The 23868-nt window shown below is 40.3% G+C and overlaps 1 protein-coding gene across 2 annotated transcripts in view; it reads right to left on the bottom strand.

The window, feature by feature from the left end:
- Positions 1-23350, bottom strand: part of LOC103300685 (kininogen-1-like) — a 46248-nt gene extending 22898 nt beyond the window's left edge. Inside the window, exons 1-5 of one of the 2 annotated variants that reach the window (XM_054711482.1) lie at positions 23152-23350; positions 18998-19104; positions 17380-17464; positions 13560-13732; positions 12088-12195 (exon numbers count right to left, since the gene is read on the bottom strand). In XM_054711482.1, the coding sequence (XP_054567457.1) occupies positions 12088-12195; positions 13560-13732; positions 17380-17464; positions 18998-19104; positions 23152-23350 (672 nt within the window). The remainder of the gene's footprint in view (positions 1-12087; positions 12196-13559; positions 13733-17379; positions 17465-18997; positions 19105-23151) is intronic. The other variant, XM_054711485.1, reaches the window with a different exon arrangement.
- Between the last annotated feature and the right edge of the window lie 518 nt (positions 23351-23868).

The raw sequence follows: 23868 nt of genomic DNA, 5'->3' as shown, positions 1-23868 counted from the left end.
CTCTTGTGGAAGCCACTGTGAGCTCTCCCAGGGGTGTGATCTTGGACAAACAGGGGCGCACTCCCCCCATCCCCCGGCAGTAGAAATTCTGAATTTACTCATCCTGGATACCTGCCCACAGGTGCCTCAATTACACGGCTACACTGCCAGGGCCCTTCAGAGTGCTTCAGTGTGCCTCCTTGGCAAACGTACCGTGGGTGTCCCTGTGAGCCGCCACTGGGAGTGAGCACCTATCCACCACAGGTACAGCAACAAAAGCTGCCCAACCCACAACTACAGAATTCTGGACACCACAGTCACGCCTTTTCAGAGTGAAGGCCCCCTGAACCCCATCACCCCAACAGAAAGTCCCTGGGTGCCACTGTGAGTCCCCCACTGGGCATGCGTGATTTCAATTAAAGGTGCAAGAGAGCAAAAATTGGGACACACCCCTCCATGGCTGCTGACTTCTAGACACTGCAGTTGTGCTTCTCAAGCTCACAGGTCTACATCAAGAGAACCCAAATAGCTCAAGCAGGGAGCTACACTAGCTACACCAGGAGACCTGAGAGATTATTCCAGTAGCACCATCCCCAAAAGAACCTGGGTAGCAAAGCAATTGGATCTGCAATTAAAACATTACAGGAAAAAATGGGAAGACAATAAAGCAATCCCCGAAGGAAAGAAAAAGGGGAATCACCAGAAAGGGAGTTAAATGAAATTGAGGCTAGCAACATACCAGAGAACGAATTCAGAGTAATGGTTATAAGGATGCTCAAATGGCTGAATGACAAATACATACAACTCCATGAGAATTATAAGGAGCTGAATGAGAATGTTGCTAACATGAAAAGGAATGCAGAGGAGATGAAGAATGACATAGCTGAAATAAAGAACACAATGGAAGGCTTAAACAGTAGATAAGAATAGGCTGAGGACCGCATCAACGAATTAGAAGACAAGGTAGGAAAAAACACACAAACACAGCAGCAACTGGAAAGAAGGCTTAAAACACAAAAGGAAAGCCTAAGGGAGCTTTGGAACAACACAAAACATAACAATATTTGCATAATAAGGGTACCAGAAGAAGAGTAAGAGAAGCAAGGAATAGAAAACCTGTTTGAAGAAATAATGACAGAAAACTTCCTGATATTGGCAAGAAAAAAATCATGCAAGTCCAAGAAGCACATAGAGTCCCAAACAAGATGAACTCTAAAAGACTGACACCAAGACACATCATAATTAAATTGGCAAATACCAACGACAAAGTAAGAATCTTAAAGGCTGTCAGAGAGAGACAGAAAGTTACCTACAATGGTTCTCCTATTAGAATATAATGGATTTCTCAACAGAAACACTCCAGGCCAGAAGGGAATGGAAGGAAATTTACAAAGTGATGCAAAGCAAGGGACTGAACTCAAGAATACTATACCCAGCAAGGCTATCATTCAAAATTGAAGGTGGAATCAGGAGCTTCACAGACAAAAAGGGCTAAGAGAGTTTATCACTACCAAGCCAGAAATGCAAAAAATGCTAAAGGGACTGCTGTAAAAAGAAGAAAGAAAGGCAAGAAGAAACACAAACATTAAGGGAAAATATGACAACAAACATGTACTTGTCAATAATAACATTAAGCGTAAATGGATTAAATGCACCAATCAAAAGACATAGGGTAGCTAAATGGATAAGAAAACATGACCCATATATTTGCTGTCTACAAGAGACCCACCTCGGAACAAAGGATTCACACAGACTGAGAGTGAAAGGATAGAAAAACATTTTTCAGGCAACTGGAAATGAGAAAAAAGCTGGGGTTGCGATACTTATACCTGATAAAATAGACCTCAAAGTAAAGGCTATAACAAGAGATAATGAAGGCCACTACATAATACTAAAGGGAGCAATTCAACAAGAAGATATAACTCTGGTAAACATATATGCACCCAATACAGGAACACCCAAATACATAAAACAACTTTTAGAAGATATCAAGGGAGAGATTGATAGCAATACAGTCATAGTAGGGGACTTGAATACCCCACTGACACCACTGGATAAATCAACTTAACAAAAAATCAGCAAAGAAACAGCAATCCTAAATGACACACTAGATCAGAAAGACTTAATTGACATCTTTAGAACATTTCACCCCAAAGCTATAGAATATACATTCTTCTCCAGTGCACATGAAACATTTTCAAGGATAGACCACATATTAGGACACGGGCAAAGTATCTTCAAATTCAAGAAGATAGAAAAAATCAAGCATCTTCTCAGATCACAATGGGATAAAACTGGAAATCAACTACAATAAAAACAATCCAAAAAAAACTAACACCTGGAGACTAAATAGCATGCTATTAAACAATCACTGGGTTACCAGAGAGATCAAAGAAGAAATTTTTAAAAAATCATGGCAACAAATGACAATGAAAACACAACAATTCAAAATCTATGGGACACAGCGTAAGCAGTCTTGAGAGGGAAGTTCATAGCTCTACAAGCCTACTGCAAAACACAAGAAACAATGGTAATAAATAATCTAATCCTACAACTCAATGAGTTAGAATGAGAGCAACAAGAAAAGCCCAGTGTAAGCAGAAGGAAGGAAATAATAAAGATCAGAGCAGAGATAAACAACATAGAGACCAAAAAAAAAAAAAAAAAACATTACAAAAGATAACCAAAACAAAGAGCTGGTTCTTTGAAAGGATAAACAAGATTAATGAACCTCTAGCCAGGCTCACCAAGAAGCAAAGAGAGAGGACCCAAATAAACAAAATCAGAAATGAAAGAGGTGAAATAACAACAGACCCCACAGAAATATAAAGGATTGTTAAAAAAATATTATGAACAACTCTACTCTAACAAACTGGACAACATGGAGGAAATGGACATACTCCTAGAAAAATACAACCTTCCAAAACTTATTCAGGAAGAAATAAACATCTCAATAGGCCAATGACTATGGAATAAATTGAAGCAGTCATTAAAAGCTTCCAGCAAACAAAAGCCTGGGGCCAGATGGCTTCACAGGGGAGTTTTACCAAATATTCAAGGAAGAACTGAAACCTATCCTCCTCAGACTATTTCAAAAAATTCAAGAGGAAGGAACACTTCCAAGCTCATTCTATGAAGCCAGCATCACCCAATACCAAAACCAGATAAAGACAACACAATGAAAGAGAATTAGAGGCCAATATCCCTCATGAACATAGATGCCAAAATCCTCAACTAAATTCTAGCAAATTGGATCCAACAGTACATCAGAAAGATCATACACCATGACCAAGAGGAATAATCCCAGGGATACAAGGATGGTACAATATCTGCAAATCAATAAATGTGATACATCACATAAACAAATTGAGAGATAAAAATCACATAGTCATATCAATTGATGCAGAAAAAGCATTTGACAAAATCCAACACCAATTTTTGATAAAAACTCTCAGCAAGGTGGGACTAGAAGGATTACACCTCAACATAATGAAAGCCATATATGACAAACCCACAGGCAACATCATACTCAATGGGAAAAAATTAAAACTATTTCTTCTAATAATAGGAATAAGACAGGGATGCCCGCTTTCACCACTCCTGTTCAACATAGTGCTATAAGTACTAGTCATTGCGATTAGACAAGAAGAAGAAATAAAAGGCATCCAAATTGGAAAAGAAGAAGTAAAACTGTCCTTATTTGCAGATGACATGATACTGTACATAGAAAACCCTAAAGATTCCTTCAAAAATTATTAGACTTAATAAATGAATTCTGCAATGTTTTAAGATACAAAATTAATGCCAAGAAATCTATGGCATTTCTATATACCAACAGTGAAGTTACAGAAAGAGAGACTAAGAAAATAATCCCATTTACCATTGCACCAAAAAAATTAAGATACCTAGGAATAAACTTAACTAAGGAGTTAAAAGACCTATAAGCGGAAAACTACAATACACTGAAAAAAGAGATAGAAGAAGACATAAATAGATGGAAGAGCATACCGTGTTCATGGATTGGTATAATCAACATCAATAAAATGTCCATACTACCAAAAGCAATCTATACATTCAATGCACTCCCCATTAAAATACCAACAGCATATTTCACAGACCTAGAAAGAACTCTCCAAAAATTCATCTGGAATAAAAAAAGACCCCGAATAGCCACAGCAATCCTGAGAAAAAGAACAAGGTAGGAGGGATCTCAATACCAGATTTCAAAGTGTATTACAAAGCCACTGTTCTCAAAACAGCCTGGTACTGGCACAAGAAAAGGCATATAGATCAATGGAATACAATAGAGAATCCAGATATTGACCCAAACCACTATACCCAATTAATATTTGACAAAGGAGGCATGAACATACAATGGAGTCAAGACAGTCTCTTCAATAAATGGTGTTGGGAAAATTGGATAGATACATGCAAAAAAATGAAACTAGATCACCAACTTACACCATACACAAAAATAAACTCAAAATGGACACAGGACTTAAACATAAGATGGAAAACCATAAAAATACTAGAAGAATCCACAGGCAGAGAAATCTCAGACATATGCCGAAGCAATTTCTTCACCGATACCTCTCCTAGGGCAATGGAAACTAAAGAGAAAATAAACAAATGGGACTACATCAAAATAAAAAGCTTTTGCACAGCAAAAGAAACCATCAATAAAACAACAAGAAAGCCCACTGTATGGAAGAGCATATTTGCAAATGTTATCACTGATAAAGGTTTAATTTCCAACATTTACAGGGAACTCATACAACTCAATAAAAGGAAGATAAACGACCCAATAAAAAAAATGGGCAACAGACCTAAATAGATACTTTTTGAAAGAAGACAGAAGGAAGGCCAACAGACATATGGAAACATGCTCAAAGTCACTAATTATCTGAGAGATGGAAATCAAAACGACAATGCAGTACCATCTCACACCTGTCAGGATGGCAATCATCAACAAATCAACAAACTATAAGTGCTGGAGAGAATGCAGAGAAAAAGGAACCCTCGTGCACTGCTGGTCGGAATGCAGACTGGTGCAGCCACTGTGGAGAACAGAATGGAGTTTCCTCAAAAAACTAAAAATGGAACTCCCATTTGACCCAGTAATCCCACTTCTGGGAATATACCCCAAGAAACTAGAAACACCAATCAAAAAGGTTATATGCACCCCTATGTTCATAGCAGCACAATTTACCATAGCTAAGATTTGGAAACAGCCTAAGTGCCCATCAGCAGTTGACTGGATCAGAAAATTATGGTACATCTACACAATGGAATACTATGTTGCTATAAAAAAGAAGAAATTCTTACCATTTGCTGCAGCCTGGATAGAACTGGAGGACATTATGCTAAATGTAATAAGCCAGTCAATGAAAGAAAAATACCACATGATCTCACTCATTTATGGATAATAAAGAACATTATAACCTGATGAACAAAAAGATAGATACAGAGGCAGTAAAGCGTCAAACAGACTGTCAAATTACAGCGGGAAGGTTGGGGAGGGGTGGGGAAATTAAGAGATCAACCGAAGGACTTGTATGCATGCACATAAGCATAACCAAAGGATGCAAGACACTGGGGGGGTGACGGCATATATGGGAGTGGGGTGGGGGCGCAATGGGAAGATATGTACACATGTAATACCTTAATCAATTTTAAAAAAATGATTAAAAAAGGAACATGTTATTAGATTTGGTCACCAATAAGGAAAATTTATAGGTAAGTCAGAATACCTTAAGGAAAACTAAAAAATGAACAACTGAGAAAATATGACAAAATAATGATACCTTTAATATACACATACTCTTTTTCAAATCATTAAGATTTATCCCAAAGAGAAATGGACAAAGGATATGGAAAACAATTCATAAATTCAATCCATAAATTTCTAAACATTTTTTATTTATGAAAATAAGAATATATATCAAATACAGAAATAGCTTCATTCTCAAAAATGTTTGTTGAGTTATTAATGATAATAAAAATGGAAACAACTCAAATGTCTAACTATTGGAAAATAAAAATATCTATCATATCTTTAATAAGATGTTATACAGTTATTTAAAAGAAAGTTTTCAAGAGTTTTAATGATGTAGGAAAATTCTTAGGTGAAAAAAATGCAGCATGTAAGCCTGGCCAGCATGGGTCAGTGGTTGAGCATTGACCTATGAATCAGAAGGTCACTGTTTGATTCCTGGTCAGGGCACATGCCCATGTTGTGGGCTCAATCCCCAGTGTAGAGCATGCAATGTTTCTATCTCTCATTCCCTCTCCCTTCCTCTCTGAAATCAATAAAAATATTTTTAAATGCAGCATGTAAAATAATGACAATTATTAACAAACAAAAACAATCACCAAATTGTCTATGTCTCCCCCACCCCTCCTCCACCCCACAAAAAGATAAGAGGGAAATACACTAAGATATCTTTTGGTATTTGGGTATGTGGCTTAATATTATTATTGTTTTCTGTGTTTCTGCATTGCCTTCTGCATTGGAAATGTTTATTTCCAATAAGGGGACATATCCTAATATATAAAAACCCTGGGTCGTGACAACCAGTAATGATCGGAGGGTGACCAACTGGAAGTCAGTGCTGGCCCTGCCCCCAAGCAACCAGTTAGGGGGAATCAGGCAGGCAGGGTCATTAGAGGTGATAAGGTAAGTAGACAGCCCCTCGCTGAGCTGGCCCTGCCCCCAAGCAAGTGGTTAGAGACAATCAGGCAGGCAGGCAGAGTGGTTAGGGGTGATCAGGTAGGTAGGTGAGTGGTTAGGGGCAACAGGTAGGCAGACGGCCCCTTGCAGGGCTGGACCAGTCCTTGCAGGGCTGGCCCAGTCCCCTAGCAAAGAAAAAGGTAGGCCCAGGCCAGCCAAGCCATTGCACCCCAACCTGTTGCCTGCAGAGGGAGATCACCAATGGCAGGGGAAGGGGGGGTAGCACTGCACAGGTGGCAAGCAGTGGCAACAGCGGTGGTGGGGCCAGCTGCCTGCAGCCTAGGGAAGGAAAGCCCTGATAGGCCCTGATCTTAGGCCAGGCCTAGGGATCCTACCCTAGGGGTCCTGGATTGTGAAAGAGTGAAGGCCAGGCTGAGGGACCTCCCAAGTGCACAAATTTTCATGCACCGGGCCTCTAGTATATAATAAATGTCATAGTTGTTACAGATACAAGGAATACCACATTTATAATACTACTAGAGGCCCAGTGCACGAAATTTGTGCATGGGGGGGGGGGAGGAGTCCCTCAGGCCAGCCGGCACCCACTCCAATCTGGCACCCCTCGAGGGATGTCCAACTGCCCATTGAGGCCCGATCCCACAATCCAGGACTGCTGGCTCCAAACTGCTCACCTGCCTGCCTTCTTGATTGCCCCTAACCGCTTCTGCCTGCCAGCCTGATCACCTCCTAACCGCTCCCCTGACAGCCTGATTGATGCCTAACTTCTCCACTGCCAGCGTGTTTGCCCCTAACTGACCTCCCCTTTAGTCATGGTCACCCCTAACTGCCCTCCCCTGCAGGCCTGGGTCCCACCCAAATGCCCTTCCCTGAAGGCCTGGTCACCCCTAACTGCCCTCCCCTGTGGGCTTGATTACCCCCAACTGCCATCCCTTGCAGGCCTGGTCCCTTCCAACTGCCCTCCTCTGCTGGCCATCTTGTGCTGGCCATCTTGTGTCCACATGGGGGCAGCCATCTTGTGTGTTGGAGAGATGGTCAATCTGCATATTACTCTTTTATTAGATAGGATAGAAGCCTGGTGCATGGGTGGGGGCCAGCTGGTTTGCCCTGAAAGGTGTCCCAGATCAGGGTGGGGGTTCCCTTGGGGTGTGGGGCGGCCTGGGCAAGAGGCCTGTGGTGGTTTGTAGGCTGGCCACACCCCCTGGCGACCCAAGCAGAGGCCCTGGTATCTGAGATTTATGTATCTTCTACAATTGAAACTTTGTAGCCTGGAGCGGAGCCAAGCCTCCTGCTCACTCTGTGGCTGGCAGCTATTTCTCTTGGGAATGATTATCTTCTATAATTGAAACTTTGCAGCCTGGAGCGGAGGCCTAGGCCAGCCAGGGCTGCAGAAGCTTTGCTTCCTCCATTGCCAGGGGCAACCCTTGCCTCCTGCTCTTTCCAGCTCCGTAGCTGCCACCATTTCTGTTTGGATTTGTTTACCTTCTATAATTGAAACTTTGTAGCCTTGAGTGGAGGCTTAGGCCTGCAAGGTCAGGCAGAAAGCTTGGCTTCCTTTGTTACTGGGGAAACCCAAGCCTCCCTCCTGCTCTCTGTGGCTGTGGCCATCTTGGTTGGGTTTATTTGCATATTTGCTCCTGATTGGCTTGTGGCGTAGCTTTAGGGCGTGGCTTGTGGGTGTAGCAGAATTATGGTCAATTTGCATATTACTCTTTTATTAGGTAGGATAATTTTGGTTGAGGAGATGGATACTGGAGATAGCTCTTGAGGTTCTCAATTCTATTAGCATATTTGATTCACCTGTAAGCTTTTAGGTTATTCTGACTCTAGAGACCTGTCCCACACCTAATCCGAATGCTTGGGAAATGGCCTAGGACAGTGGTCGGCAAACTCATTAGTCAACAGAGCCAAATATCAACAGTACAACAATTGAAATTTCTTTTGAGAGCCAAATTTTTAAAATTTAAACTATATAGGTAGGTACATTGTTATTTACTTAATTAGGGTACTCCTAAGCTGGCCTTTGCTAAAAACTCAAGGGGCCAAAGGGCTGCATGTGGCTCGTGAACCACAGTTTGCCGACCACTGGCCTAGGAGTAGTTACTAATATTTTTAAAGCTGGCAATGTGATTCTAATATGTAGTATGGCCCAAGAACTATTTGTGAAACTCTAAAATCAGTGCTTTTCCAACCTTAAAGTGCAAATGACTCACCTGAGAATCTTGTTAACATGCAGATTCAGTAGGTGTGGGTGGAATTCAAGATTTGGCTTTTCTAACAAGCTCCCTGGTGATGCTGCTGCTGGTTTAGGGACCAAACTTGGAATAGCAAGGCCTTCAGTCTTACCAGTTGTAGGCAAGAGAGTTCATTTATATTTTGTGTCCTTCAATTATGGTGACAACGCTGTGAGATAGGTGCTATTATTCCTCACCATTTTACAAATGAGGAAGTGGAAGCTTAGAGAAATTACACCAGAAATATGATTGGATTTGTGACTCCAATCAGCTTTGCATCTCTGTGTGTTGCAAAGAAAGAACTAAATGGAGGCCTTACAAACAGATGCAGGGAGATTAAAGCTAGATAATATTTAAGCCCATATAATCTCAAATGGCTAACTAAAGAACATAAAAAAAGAAGGTGTTCATAGATGCTTTAAAGGCCAGATGACTAAAAATAACAAAGTTAAATAGTAGCTAGAGCATACATTTTTAGAATGTTTCTCTCTCTCTCTTTCTCTCTCTCTCTCTCTCTCTTCTCTCTCTCTCTCTCTCTCTCTTCGTTTTTACTATATTTTTATTATGGTAAAATATATGTAACATAAAATTTGCCATTTCAACCATTTTTAAGTATATTACTCAGTGATATTAATTACATTATTTAACCATCACCACTATCTATTTCCAGTAGTTTCCATCACCCCAAACACAAATTCTGTACCCATTAAGCAATAAATTCCCATTCTCTGTCCCCTTAGCTCTTGGAAAACTTGAATCTACTTTTGCTTCTATGCATATGTTAGATGTTTTATATAAGTGGAATCATGCAATATTTGTCTTTTTATGCCTGGCTTCTTTCACTTAGCATAATGTTTTCAAGGTTCATCTATGTTGTAGATTGTGGCAGAATTTCATTTCTTTCTATGGCTAAAGAACATTGCATTGTTTTATATATACATCACATTTTGTTTTTCCACTCATCTGTTGATGGGCACTTGGGTTGTTTCCACTTTTTGGCTATTGTGAATAATGTTGCAATGAATCCTGGCATGTAAGTATCAGTTTGACTCCCTGTTTTTTAATTCTTTTGGGTACATACCTAGGAGTGCAATTGCTGTGTCATATGGTAAATCTATGTTTAACTTTTTGAGGAACTACCAAAGTGTTTTCCAAAGTGGCTGCACCATTTTACATTCTCATCAGCAATGGACAAAAGTTTCAATTTTCCCACATCCTCCCCAATGCTAGTTATTTTCTAATTTTTAAAAAATTATATCCATCTTTTAGGTGTGAAATGGCATCTCACTGTGGCTTGTCTTACCCCCCTGCCCCCATCACACACACCCCACCCCACATAGCTAATTATGTTGAGCATCTTTTCATGTGTTTAATGACTGCATGTCTTCTTTAGAGAAATGTTTATTTTAAAGTCCTTTGCCCATTTGAAAATTAGGTTGATTGTCTTTTTGTTGTTGCATTATAGGAGTTATTTATATATTGCATATTTAATTCTTATCAGATATATGATACAAATAATTTCTCCCATTTTCTGGGTTGTCTTTTCACTTTCTTAATAGGATCCTTTTAACTTTTCTCCCAATTATGAAATAAATACATGCTTGATTAAAAACATTGGCAAGTACTAAAGAATTCCAAAAAGTATAATGAATAAAAAAAAGGCACTCATAGTTCCAACTGAAAGTTAACTATGTTTTATATTTATGCATATTTTTTGTCACTTAAATTTTTTTATGAGTTTATTTCAGGCAAACTAAGAACATATGACAGGGAGCAAGATTTCAAATGTTCCCCTCCATCACTTTTTTTGTTGTTGTTAATCCTCACCTGAAGGTATTTTTCCATTGACTTTAGAGAGAGTGGAAGAGAGAGGAAAAGACAGAGAGAAACATGAACCAGGCCCCAGTCTGGGCCTGGGAGGAGCTTGCAACCCAGTAACGTGCCCTTGACCAGAATTGAACGTGGGTCCCTTTGGTCCACATTCTGATTCTCTATCCACTGAACCAAACCAGCCAGGGCCCCTCCATCACTTTTGATATTTACATTTACTTTATATATTTAAATGAATATGTATCTATACTTTTATATATTTTTAACTTACCATATTATAACCATTTTACTAAGTCACTAAAAAATCTGTAAACATACTTTTAATGGCTTCATATATTCTACTATATGGATATACTGTAAATCATTTAAACATTCCCTATGTTGAAAACATTTCCAATGTTTTTCTAGCCTACCTAATAAAATAGTAATATGCAAATTGGCCACACCTTCGCTACACCCAAGCCATGCCCACCAGCCAAAGCCACGCCCACCAGCCAATCAGGCGAGTATGCAAATTACCCAACAAAGATGGTGGTTAATTTGCATATGCTGAGGGAGGGAGGAGTGAAGACTGAAGAAACTTAGAAGAAAGAGGGAGGAAAAGCGGAATGCAAGGTGGCTGCCAGAGGAAAGCCCAGGTGGGGCGGAGTGGGGCGGGTGGCCGCAGCAGCCGCTTGCAGAATTCTTCCTGCAAATGGGCTACTAGTTAATAACAATGCTGAAATTAACATCTTACTGTCTGGGTTTCTCATTTTCTTTCCACATAATGGAATTGTAGAAGTAGAATAACAGACTAAAGGGCTTGAAGCAGTCCCTTGTTTAAAGCAGTTTTCTGCTAAAATGCAAATGTCCCTGGGATGGTCATTGTGCCTTAGGCATCTGCACATGCACTAACTACTGCCACCTTGTGATCCTCTCTTGTAACATAATTTTGGTGGAGGCTCAGGGTATTTTATTAAAAATAAAGGAGGGGGAGGGGAAGGAAGGGAGAAAATAAGGAAAGGCAAGTTTGAAGTTGAGGAGTGTCCTGCGCAGGGAGCACCGGGAAGGACCTTAAGAGGGTGAGGAAGAAAGGGAGACAGGAAAGTGTGAAGACATGGACAGACAAACTTGACATGACATCATTTTATCTGGAGCCCTGGTTATATCTGTAAATGCTTATTGCCAGATGTACAGATCTTTTGACCAGGTAGGTAAGGCAGCTTGACTAGTGACATGGAGAATGTGGCTGTGAATTCATGCATGTCATCTAAAATCTCAGTGGCCGAGTCTTCCTATGTAGCTGAGTATTCCCACACCTGTAAATACTAGACACCAAATGCTAATAACTTTATACTTCGATTTTTGCCTACTTACACCATTGGGAAGGACGTTGCAGTCTAGGGTTAAGACTTTAAAATTCTCCTTGGAACAATTAGTTTTCTGAATTAAGTAAGTAACTTCATAGTTCCATCCAGACACCACCTGAAATAATGTTGAATTGAATAGTTAAAGGGCAGTTTAAACATTATTCACTGTGTTATGAGGAACACAGTGTTATGAGGAACATCACTGTGTTATGAGGAACATCACTGCCTGGCATATTGCAAGTACTCAAAAATATAAACTCTTATTACTAGGCAAAACTCTTGGCTGAATAAATATTGAGCACTTTATTACTTTCACCCTCCTCAACACACACACACACACACACACACACACACACACACACACTCCTACACATCTGAAAATAAAAAAGCAATATATAGGTGGAGTTACTGTATTTTCTTAAGAAAAATCTTGCAACATTTCCTCTGCCAGGCAACAGAAAAATAATGTCCTTTTGAATTTTGTGAAATATTAATAATACTCTTTTAGATGGTTAAAAATATTTTAGAGCTAGCCGAAATCGGTTTGGCTCAGTGGATAGAGCGTCGGTCTGTGGACTGAAAGGTCCCAGGTTCGATTCCGGTCAAGGGCATGTACATTGGTTTCGGGCACATCCCCCGTGGGGGGTGTGCAGGAGGCAGCTGGTCGATGTTTCTCTCTCATCGATGTTTCTAGCTCTCTATCCCTCTCCCTTCCTCTCTGTGGAAAATCAATAAAATATATTTAAAAAAAAAATATTTTAGAGCTAGAATAGCCTTTACTGATAAGTCCTCAGGTTCCCAGACAGTCAGGCAGTACGTTTTGTGCAGCTTTGTCTTGGGCTAGTCTGACCATGATAGCTGCTATGAACATAATTGAGTAGAACATGTGTCTTGCATGAAGGGAAGTTAGATGGTCTATTAAAAGTATGGAATGTTACTGACTGAAGTAAATCCTTTATAATTAGACACTGAAATACAAGGGACCCAATGAAGAGGCCAGATTTCCAAGTATTTACTTTCTTTTAATGATACTAAAACTATAATTTAGAGAGTTCTCAGAAAGCCATGCCAACTGTTTGGGTACAATTTAATATTTTGGAGCCACGTTTGACTCATGATAGCTAAGTGATAATGTAATTTTCTTAAAACCTTAAGGCTAGAATGATCTTTTCATCTCACCATCTCTCAGAAAGACATGTATTTCTGACTATCCATTCATTAAAACCAATCTCAGAGCCAGGGGTTTGATTAGCCACATTTTGCCCTTTATATATTGCAGTATCCGAATCACTTTCACTCAAGAGAAAACTCTTTATCTCCTATGCCAGTCAGATGAGGACATAAAGAGCTCCCTCACCACCAGTCATGGAATCATAGGTTTTCTATTGACCAATGATTTATTTTAGATAATGAAACCCTAAACATAAAGATCCAACCAATTTTAACAATACTGTGAGAACTGAAAGCTAAAGCACAAACCTGTTTCTGTGCCTTTTTTACTTCTTTAAGAGCAAAGAGGTGGGAATGATCAGTGTGGTTGTTAAAATATTGAATGGCATGTCTCAGAACAGGGTCCAAGTCAGGGCTGGCAGTCGATATGGGGTGCACACAGCCAAGGCATTCATACTGGGAGGTCACCACAGGGCCCTCGGCTTGACAAAGAAAGAGTAGGCAAAAGGGCAAGGTTAATGAGCAAAACCCACATTCAGATACATTGTCCTAAATAAATAAGATAATTTCCAAGACCCTGGTAAACAAACTTTCTAGTAAATTCTAGTATGTATTAGAAAAAGAACACAGAACTGTTTTTTCGTCAGAGGGGGAAAAACCTACCATCGACTTAGGAACACCTTATGTGCATACTATTGTGCATAATTATTTTAAATTTATTTAAAAATCATTGTAAATTATAGAAATAATACATATTTATCCTCTTATAAAAAAGTATAACAATACAAATATAATATTACTTATTTTTCAGTGTTAATTAAAGCTCCTTGAAGCCTCATTCGGGATATAATATGTTTTGTATCAATTCATTTTAACAAACATGTACATATTTTGCTCTTGCTGTAATATGTCAGGTGCTGAGCTAGACTGTATGGTTACTTTAACTTGTTAGTTATGGTCCCTGTGGTGTGTTGGGGAGCACAGGAGACTTGGTTGGAAAGTTGTAAGGAGGACATTCTGATGAAAGGGAAGTGTGTGGAAGGCCACCTGCCCTGTTTACCAGAATTTTGAATTAGGGGAGACATAGGGCAGTGTTGAAGGCAGTACCCCTAATTATTCCTTGACCTTTCCAAACAAGTCTGATCACATACAAACCCCATGTTGCTGGAAGCTAATTCCAGTATGTCAGCAGAGCTGAATCATCTGGAATGGCTGAGGGCATTTCCCCAAACCTGAAAAGGATGCATAAATGATTGCTTGCTGACAGACAGCTGAGGGCATTTCAATCTACATGTTATTGCCTCCTCCTGGCCAAACACCTGAACAGCTGAAGGCAAATTCTTCCAATCCAACAATGCATTCCATACACTAAACCCTGACCTTTGATGTGTATATCTACTTTGCCTTAGGACAATTTGTGTTAATAAAAAGCAAGGGGTCCAGCCAAAACCTGTTTGGCTCAGTGGATAGAGTGTTGCCCTGCGGACTGAAAGGTCTCAGGTTCGATTAGGTCAAGGGCATGTACATTGGTTGTGGGCACATCCCCAGTAGAGGGTGTGCAGGAGGCAGCTGATCGATGTTTCTCTCTCATCGATGTTTCATAACTCTCTATCCTTCTCCCTTCCTCTCTGTAAAAAATCAATAAAATATATTAAAAAAAAAAAAAAAAAAGCAAGGGGTCCAGAGAGACAAGAGAACTTGGAGAACTTGGTTTCTTTAGCCAAGCTCCTCTGACCCCCTAAATGCCTTCCAAAATTATGTTTCATCTCTGGACTCTTGATTAATTTACACACAGTGCCTTCTCCAGATTCCTGAAGCCCTTCTAGATGCTGGATTAAGAACCCTGGCACCAGGTGTTTACTGGAATCCTTATGCTTCATCCCTGGATGCCCTTGCCTAGAGGACAATGTAAACACATGTGTCCTCCCAAGATTACTCACCCTATTGATTGTATCTAAAGATAAAAACTGCAATAAAACACTAACAAGGCGGCAATCCAGGCTGCTATGGCCCCAAGAGCCAGGAGCCCCTTAGCCCTCTTTTTCACAGTCAAACTGTGTCTGAGCAATCTGTTCATCCCTCGTTCAGGGGCTTCTGGTCAGCCCTGGCAGTGGTGAAGGTGTTGGGCAAAGTTGAGTGGGAGAGACTGAACTGCAGATGAATATTTCAAAATAATTTGGCAAGAGCTTGGAAAGGCAGGGGCCCAGAGTGAGCTCAAGAAAGACTTTCCTGAGGAGAAGAGGCCTGAGCTAAGAAGGATGTAAAGTGGTCAAGGTCAACTGGGCCACATAAAATGTGAGCCTGAGAAGAAGGAGCAAAGGGAGGAATGGCTCTCAAGAAAGCAGGATGAGTCAGGGACAGCATATGGGATGTGGTGTATACTTTTTACCGGGACTTAAAGTGGAGGCAGGTACTGGAGATTGAGGTCTGGACAATTGGTAGAGGGAGTCCCCTATTGTGGAGTCTGGGCCTCTCTCCAGAGGCCAGGGGTTATGAGCTATATTCCAAGAGTCATGGGCTCCTTGGTGAACCTGATGAGAACCATGGCACCCTCTCCAGGAAAATGCCGGTATTCACAATGTTCTCCATATAATTTCAGGGTGTGCAGAGACCCACTGAAGTGAATGAAGAGTGGTTGGCAATAACGATGGGGTGCCACTGACTGGGTTTTAATAAAATAACGTAAAATATTAAAACAGGAGCGAGCTTGTATTAAGTTACCAAGTAATGTTTATAACAGATAAGCCTTAACCCACTGGTCAGTAGAGGGAGCTCTGACTAGGGTAAGAAGAACTATGGAGCAGTCTTTTGAGGGTGAGAGGAGTAGGGAAATATGCAAATTGAGTTATTCCAGGCGATGGGATGATTTTTCATCCTGCTCCAACATTTCTAGGGATTTTTTTTAAATTTAAAAAACAATTTAAAATGTTTTTTGCCAAAAAGGGTTTCAGATAAGGGATTGTGGACCTAGTAGTAATTGTGGCAAAGAGCTTTTTCTCTCCTAGTACATAAGTGCTGTGTTCTGGATCATGTGAAAATTTGCTTATGAGCTAAAGTTCTTAAACTGAATAATAAAAATCTACTCCAAAAATTTTTTTTTAATTTTCTGTTTTGGACTGTTTTTCTTTGAATGCCACTTCTTGCAAGAGCTGAAACTCAAGAAATATAGTTTTTGTGGGTTCCTTATTGATGACTAAGGCCAAGATAGACAATTGCTCCTCCACTGACGTTCATGAGTGTGGCTGAGGATGTTGTTCTGGAGCCTCCTATACTAAAACCCTATCTTGCAAAAGGCCAACTGGGTTGGTTTTTGTGATTGACATTCCCTAGATGTGCCCATTCTTCTGCACCCAGCCACTGTGCCACCAGAGGGAAGGAGCTAATAATGGTTATATCTCTGCATAAGTTGCTCCATTCTTACAAGGTCTACTATACTATTCTGCTAATTGCTAGCTGTGGGATACTGGGCAAGATATTAAACTGTGGTGGGCCTCGGTTTCCTCATTTGTAAAATGAGAATATTAACCCTTGCCTCATAGACTTGTTATGAGGATTAAATAAATCAACATATGTAAAACAATTAGCACTGTGGCTAGCAATAAGTTCTCAATAAATGTCAGATATGATTGTTTTCTGATGATCAATACATTCTTATGCATGTAACTTCAAGCCTGCCATCTAGTTTCCGTCTACAATAACCCTCTGCAGTGAGAATTACTGTGATCCCCTTTTAAGAAAAGGGAAACCAAAAAGGTGAAGAGCTTTTGAAGGATTGCAGGCCAGGTCTGACCTCAAAGCTTGTGCTATTCTGGCTCTAGGACACCCCACAATTAAAGCATGTGGCATGTTTTCTAGTCCTTTCTCAGGACCTTAGCACACACCTAAGTCAGCGTTGCTGTCCAGGGAGAGTCCAGGGGATGATTGGCAGGAGCCTGGCCCCACCTCAGGACTCTGCCACCACAACCTGCCCGCCCCCTCCATCCTCCCTCCCTCTGCCCCAAGGCTGCAAATGGCTTTGTGCAGCCACCCACTGCCCTGTGAGAAGGGGATTTGTACAGGTTATGCTCCTGGCCCCACATGGAAATGGTTCATTTCCCCCCAGGGCAGTGTCATCCTATATATCAGATACCTGGAGTAATGTGGCAGGTCTGGCTAGCTACGGAGAATTTCATATTCGGTCTCTTCCCTATGGTAGCCGTGCATTCTCCTGTGGCCTAGAAAGAAAGAAAAAGGAGACCATTTATCGTAATCTTTCAGATGGAGAAGTGCACTTAGTGCTGTTGCTAAGTATGGCTTTTCTCTTATTTAAAACTTAAGATTCTTTTCTAACGGAGTTTTGAGACACAAGAATGAATGTTTTTGTAGCCTAATCATTATTATTTACAAGTCATTGATATTCATGAGATGTCGGGAGGAGTGGCAGTGAAGATAGTGAGGTTTAAAATAATGTTATGTTTGGAGCACAGGAAATATTTCTTTTTCACCAAGGTGAACACAGTGCCCTAAAACTAGCCTGCCAGACTCTCCTCTTACAGTTCGACTTCAGGGTTCAACTGCACAGAGGATGCGGTGTTTTTGATACCATTGTAATAACCAGTTATTAATTGAAAAGGAGCAAAGGGAAGGCCAAATACACACATGCCCAGTAAAGTCTGGATGACATATGGAAGGTACTTGTCTGTCAGTCACACCTGGGAACATAGTCAGTGTGGCCACCGTAAGCACGGGAAGATTTCAGATATTAAACTCTTAAACAAAGTTCTCTCTCTTGCCTCTCTTGCTCACTGGGGCTCCTGGCTCTCTTGTTGCAAGGGACACACTCCCCTGCATGCTCCCATGTGGCCCACAGCCATTTACTCCCTTCCCTCCTCCCGCCCCCCTACACACACATACAATGGACTAATAGTCGGGAACTAGCCTGATGCTGTACCGGACCCAGCTCCACCATGGAATGGAAACTTGGGACATTGGTTTGGCTTTTGGCTCTCTGAATCCCCAGCTGCACCTCTTTTAGGACTGGTTTAAGGGAAATGGCGCTTTAGAAATGCAGATATGAAATTCCACACAAATAAAGATCTCTCATCTTCCTGTGTGAGTCTTAGAAAATTCTTTTTCGCAAGATATCCTGAGGACTGGACCGCCATCATCCAGTAGGAAAAGGAATCCCTCACTTCCCACCATTGGACACCACATTTCCACCAATAATATTTTCACACATTGAAGAGGTGAGTCCATGGACTGTGGAAAGAGTGGTTTGCTTCCTGGCAGATACTGGCTATTAGCTCCCTCAGGTAAGGCCAAACAACAGTTGTCATGTGGAATACAGATGTTAGGCATTGGTTAAGATACCTTGTTTTTAAAACAAGGTCTTTTCATATGTATGTCCTTTCATCTTCCAGTTTAGGTCAATTTACCTCCCTTTTACAAGGGAGCCCATGGGTTAAAAGTGGTCAGCTAATTAGAGGCAGAGTAGAATTCCAACTCAGGTCTGCACAAATAAAGCACCCAGTTGGTCATGGGAGTCCCCTCTTCATGGGAGGGCTTTCTCCACATCTCATGGCTGGCCCCTCATGCCCTTTCTGTCTATGCAAGAACATAGACATCAGCCATTTGACTTTTGTACACATTTGAGGGTTTATGTTCACCCCTCAGAAACAGGCTCAACAGTACTCATCACCCCCAGCACTAATAGAATAATTTGGCAGTCTCCATTGAGAAAACTGGAGGCTCCAGACCATCACACTTACAGCTTGCCCAGGTTCTTTGTAGTCACAGTCCTGCCAGGTTTTGTTACTTTGAACAGGACAGTCACCCTCCTTGATTTCATACTTGATAGAATAAAATGCGTTCTGTTCTTCCTGGGAAAAAAATAAAAAAGCAATCAAAGATACATAGGGCTCATTTAACTGACAACAGCAGACCATTGGAGAGGAATCTGGTCCAGTTATGAATATTTGATATTGATTTAATTCAACAAGAGCAAAACATTTACTAAAAATACCAAAAGTTATAAATACTTGGAAGAATGTTCACATTATATTTATAAACATGTATTTTCAAGTAACAAAGTCGTATATGTAGTATTAGCCTATTTTTGTAGAAACCAATTTATAGGGACATTTATGATTTTAAAAGCCTGAAAAGTTATACAGCAAAACTGTTAACATGTTGTGTCTCAGTGGTGGATGTAAGGTTATCTTTTACTCTTTTCTTTAAACAAACATTCCTAAATTTTCTGAGTATTTTTTTGAAAACAAATATATATTACTTTTACAATTAGAAAGCAAACCAACAAACAAGAGTTGTTTCTTTTTCATTTTTTTAAAAAAATATTAACAGGTATCTCTGGATGATGAGATTAGTTATGGGTAATTTTAGTAATTTTATTTGGTTTGTTTTGTTTTCTATTTTTTTCTAACATGTCATAAAATAATAAATAAAACTTTAAATCCCAAAGGTTCTGAGTTAGATGAGCTTTTAGATGCAAAATCCTGTCATGTTGGAGCAGCAAGAGACCTGAGAGGTGATGTTGCCTCGTCCCTCACTTTGCAGGTGAGAGAAAGGAGGCCCAAGGAGAGAGGGCAGAGCTTAGGCAGCCTCCCACCTTGGAAAGGCAACGCCAACCCAGACCCGGGTCTCCTGAGTCCAGGGGCAGTGCTCTCTCAGAGCCTGCACTCCTCAGAGTATTTGCATCTGGGACAGGATGGAGTCAAACACGACAGTTCTGAGGTTCGTTTCAGGTCTCAGATTTTGATAAAGCGGTAGGTGATAGTGATTCTGTGGACATTTTAGGGGAAAAAAAAATACCCTATGGGCCTAGCCAGTGGTCACGGACAACAGGGGGGTGGGGGCATATGTGGGGAGGGGTTTGGGATGAAAATGGGGGGATGAGGACAAATATGTGATACCTCAATAAAAAAAAAAAAAACCCAACAACAGCACATTTGCCACAGATGTCAGTCAGTCAATGATGACAACACCAATAACATTGCCGAGGGCACCAGGACTTGCATGACTACACTAACTTGTAAAACAGAATGGCTCAATGTTATTTTCAGAAAAATAAAATAAAATAAAAAGCCCTCTGGCCTTTTTTCTTTAATCTCATAATGTAAAATGGATGGATTTTTTTTCTTCCACTGATGTAAATTATCACAGAGACATAGTGAAATTCATTTGAACAAACTATTGAAAGTTTGTATTTTTTTAACTTTGCTCTTTTTTTCCTTTAAAAATAATTTGTTTTCTTTTGCATGACAAAAGACTTCTAGTTTCTAAACAGGGTACATCAAAAACAAAAATATCCCCCCTGTGTCTCATCTTTATTTTCACCAATGCAAGAAATCCTTCTGGAATATCAACATGTGATTAAACAGGTATCAAACCACTGAATCTACAAGTTAATACATATTCTGTTATGGCAGAATAACCAAGAATTTTCCCCAAAGAAATATTTTAATTTTCTAAATATGGAAGAGTCTAAGAGGATCCTATGCGAACAAACAAAAATCTCTTACTCCAGGTTTTTTAGGCTAAAGTTGGATAGCACACTGGCAACTGAAGAATGCTGAAACTATAAATAGATCCAAATTAAGAATTTCTACATTTCTTTAGAAAACAGAACCAGAATTCCTGTTTTAAAAGTGACTCTGTGGAATGGCTTTGCTTCCATATTTATCTAATATTGTAACAGTAAAACAGACACAAGAACGTTGATGACAGCTCAACAATGCTGGATGCAGGACGTTTACATGTGACTTTTGTTTAAAAGTCCCACAGTTTTATTGACTAAGGCTAGACAGCAAGTCATATGATCCTATTTGATGCTTTTTCTACAGTGTCCAAGATCATTATATGGATTCAGCCAAAGACTGGGCCCCAACTTTCAGGAAAAAGACCACAAAGAAGAAAATCAGGGTAGTTATTGAGTCCCCCTAGTTAATTGTTTGAACTGGACAACAAAAGGTGGAAAACACAGAGTTCAATGAATTAAAGGAGTTGGAAAAAGTTGGTGGAGAGAGGCATGGTATACGAGTAAGGTCATTGGGCTTGGGATGTCAAGGACAGTGCAAAAAGAGCATCCATGGGACCACGTATTTATAATGTCCTGTGGTGTCACTCCCTCAACGATGTTAGGACATCTGTGTCAATACTAAATAGATCAGTTATGCAATAAGGCAATGTGTCAAATATGCATTCGTCCTGTGGAATGAAACACCACAGAGATACATGATACCATACACATTCTTGAGTTGTGTCTGATTTGCTTGTTTTCAAAGCCACCCAGACATCGTGGAGATGTCCTTGAAGAGAAGAGTGGTATGCTGAGCCTGCTTTGCTTAATCTTTCCTTTATCAAGAGATGATGTTGACTTTAATGAGAAATAAAGCTAAAGGTTGTTTGAATTTGATTTTTTCCCCTTTCAGTTGCATAATTCTGAATGTTTTCACATAAACAACAACAACAAAAAATCACAACTAAACCCTCCCTCCCGCCCTCCTCCCCAACCTGATAGTTTTGATGCATCCAGTTGTATTTCTTGGAATCACAAATCCTGTCAGGATTTATCTTCTACCTGAGTGTATCCATCAGTGATAAGGAATATACAAAATCAACTAGAACATTGCTGTTACCCTTGATGCATTCAGCCATCAGGACTTCATGGTAGATATTTTATCTAATATAGTAGAACTATATTAATTTCTAACTCCTCTTGACATACTCACTGTCCCTCATTTACCCTAGTTTTATTGAGGTATAACTTATTGAGGTATATTTATTGAGGTATAAATAAATCACATATATTTAAGATATACAAAAAAGTATGTGCTATATGTATACATTGTGAAATGATTACCAAAAATAAGATAATTAACACATTGTCAGCTCACATAATTACCTGTTTTGTGTGTGTTAAGAACTCTTAAAATTTAGCCCTTTAGCATATTTCAAGCATACATTACAGTAGTATTAATTCTATTCACCATGCTGTACATTAGACCCCCAGGACCTACTCATCTTATTTCTTTAAAATATATTTTTATTGATTTCAAAGAGGAAAGGAAAAGGAGAGAAAGAGAGATAGAAACATTAATGATGAGAGAGAATCACTGATTGGCTGCTTCCTGCACACACACACACACACACTCCCCTATCCCCCCACCCCCCCGGGGATCAATCCTGCAACCTGGGCAAGTGCCCTAACCGGGAATTGAACCACCACCTCCTGGTTCATAGGTTGATGCTCAACCATTGAGCTAAACGACCAGGCTCATTTTATAACTGAAAGTTTGAATTCTTGACAAACACCTCCCCATTTCTCCCATCCCACAGTCCCTGACAACATCCATTCTACTTTCTGCTTCTGTTAAGTTTGACTTTTTTATATTCCATTTATATGTGAAATTATACAGTATGAGTTAGACATACCTCCTTAAACACCTCTTCCCCTTTAAGGTCTGGAGGGTTTTATATTTAAACACCTCTTCCCCTTTAAGGTTGGTTACCCAGAAAATGCTCTTGCTGAGGCCTGACTGAGTTCCTGGATTTTCCCACTCTACATAGTCCCTTTCAAATGACTCCATCTACCTTTCTTTAATTTCATCCTAGAATACCTGTCCTCTGATCACCCAGGAGGCCAGCCTTGGAGGCTTGAGGGCTAGTCATACCCTGCCCAGGTCCCAGCCCAGAGAGTGGGGTTGGTCTTTTCTAAGAGGTGTAAACCTCTACCTTTAATTATCGGGGTGGTTTTTTGTTTGTTTGTTTGTTTGTTTGTTTGTTTTGTTTGTTTTGTGGTGTGTGTGTGTGTGTGTGTGTGTGTGTGTGTGTGTGTGTGTATGTGTGTCTCCTGGGTTCAAGTGATAGCACAAATCCCAAATGACCTCAAGATTAAACAACTCACTCACCGTCTTGGTGACTTCGGTTATGCGGTACAATACAAACTGGTTGCCACTTTTGCTTCTACTATTGTATTTCTTCAGAGCTGCATCCACAGCCTTAAATACATCCTCATCATTGCAGTCAATTTCTTGCTGTTGGTCCTCTTGGGCTAAACTTGTTAGCAGCGTGGAACAAAGGAAAAGGATGGCAATTAACTTCATGATTTATCAGTCTCCCTCTGGGAGTTTCACCAAGAATTGGAAGCTAACTTGGAAGCTGATGTTAACTCTCTTTAGCCTCTTATCTCTTCTGTCTCTCCTCTCTGCCTTAGCACTTTAGGGTTCTGCTTGGCATCCTGCTGCCCCCCACTATTTGCCCTATTACAAAAGGGCAAATGGCTCTGCTGGATTATCCAAGCAGATCTCAGGCTGGTACATTGCAACACTGGGTCATTGACCTGCTTGTTTGCATTAGGAAGGCATGTGTGAGCACATTTCCAGGAAAGTGTACAACTTTGCATAGCAAATCAGAGTACAATCCAATAAAGGAGGAGAAAAAAAATCAACCACCTGTTATTCCGTTTCCCAAATGACCTTGCCAAAGGTATTTATGAAGGTCACTACATGTGACAACAATGCAACCATGAGCAGACACCTTTCAATAAAATTTCCTTGCACTCCTGGAGAGCCCATGCACAGGGACATAGTGAGTGCAGGGAGTCTCACACCAGGGCAGTGGC

Source organism: Eptesicus fuscus, chromosome 3 (assembly GCF_027574615.1).
Source record: "Eptesicus fuscus isolate TK198812 chromosome 3, DD_ASM_mEF_20220401, whole genome shotgun sequence".
Classification (NCBI taxonomy): domain Eukaryota; kingdom Metazoa; phylum Chordata; class Mammalia; order Chiroptera; family Vespertilionidae; genus Eptesicus; species Eptesicus fuscus.
Note: the sequence above shows the minus strand (reverse complement) of the source record. Positions and strands in the feature narration are given on the sequence as shown.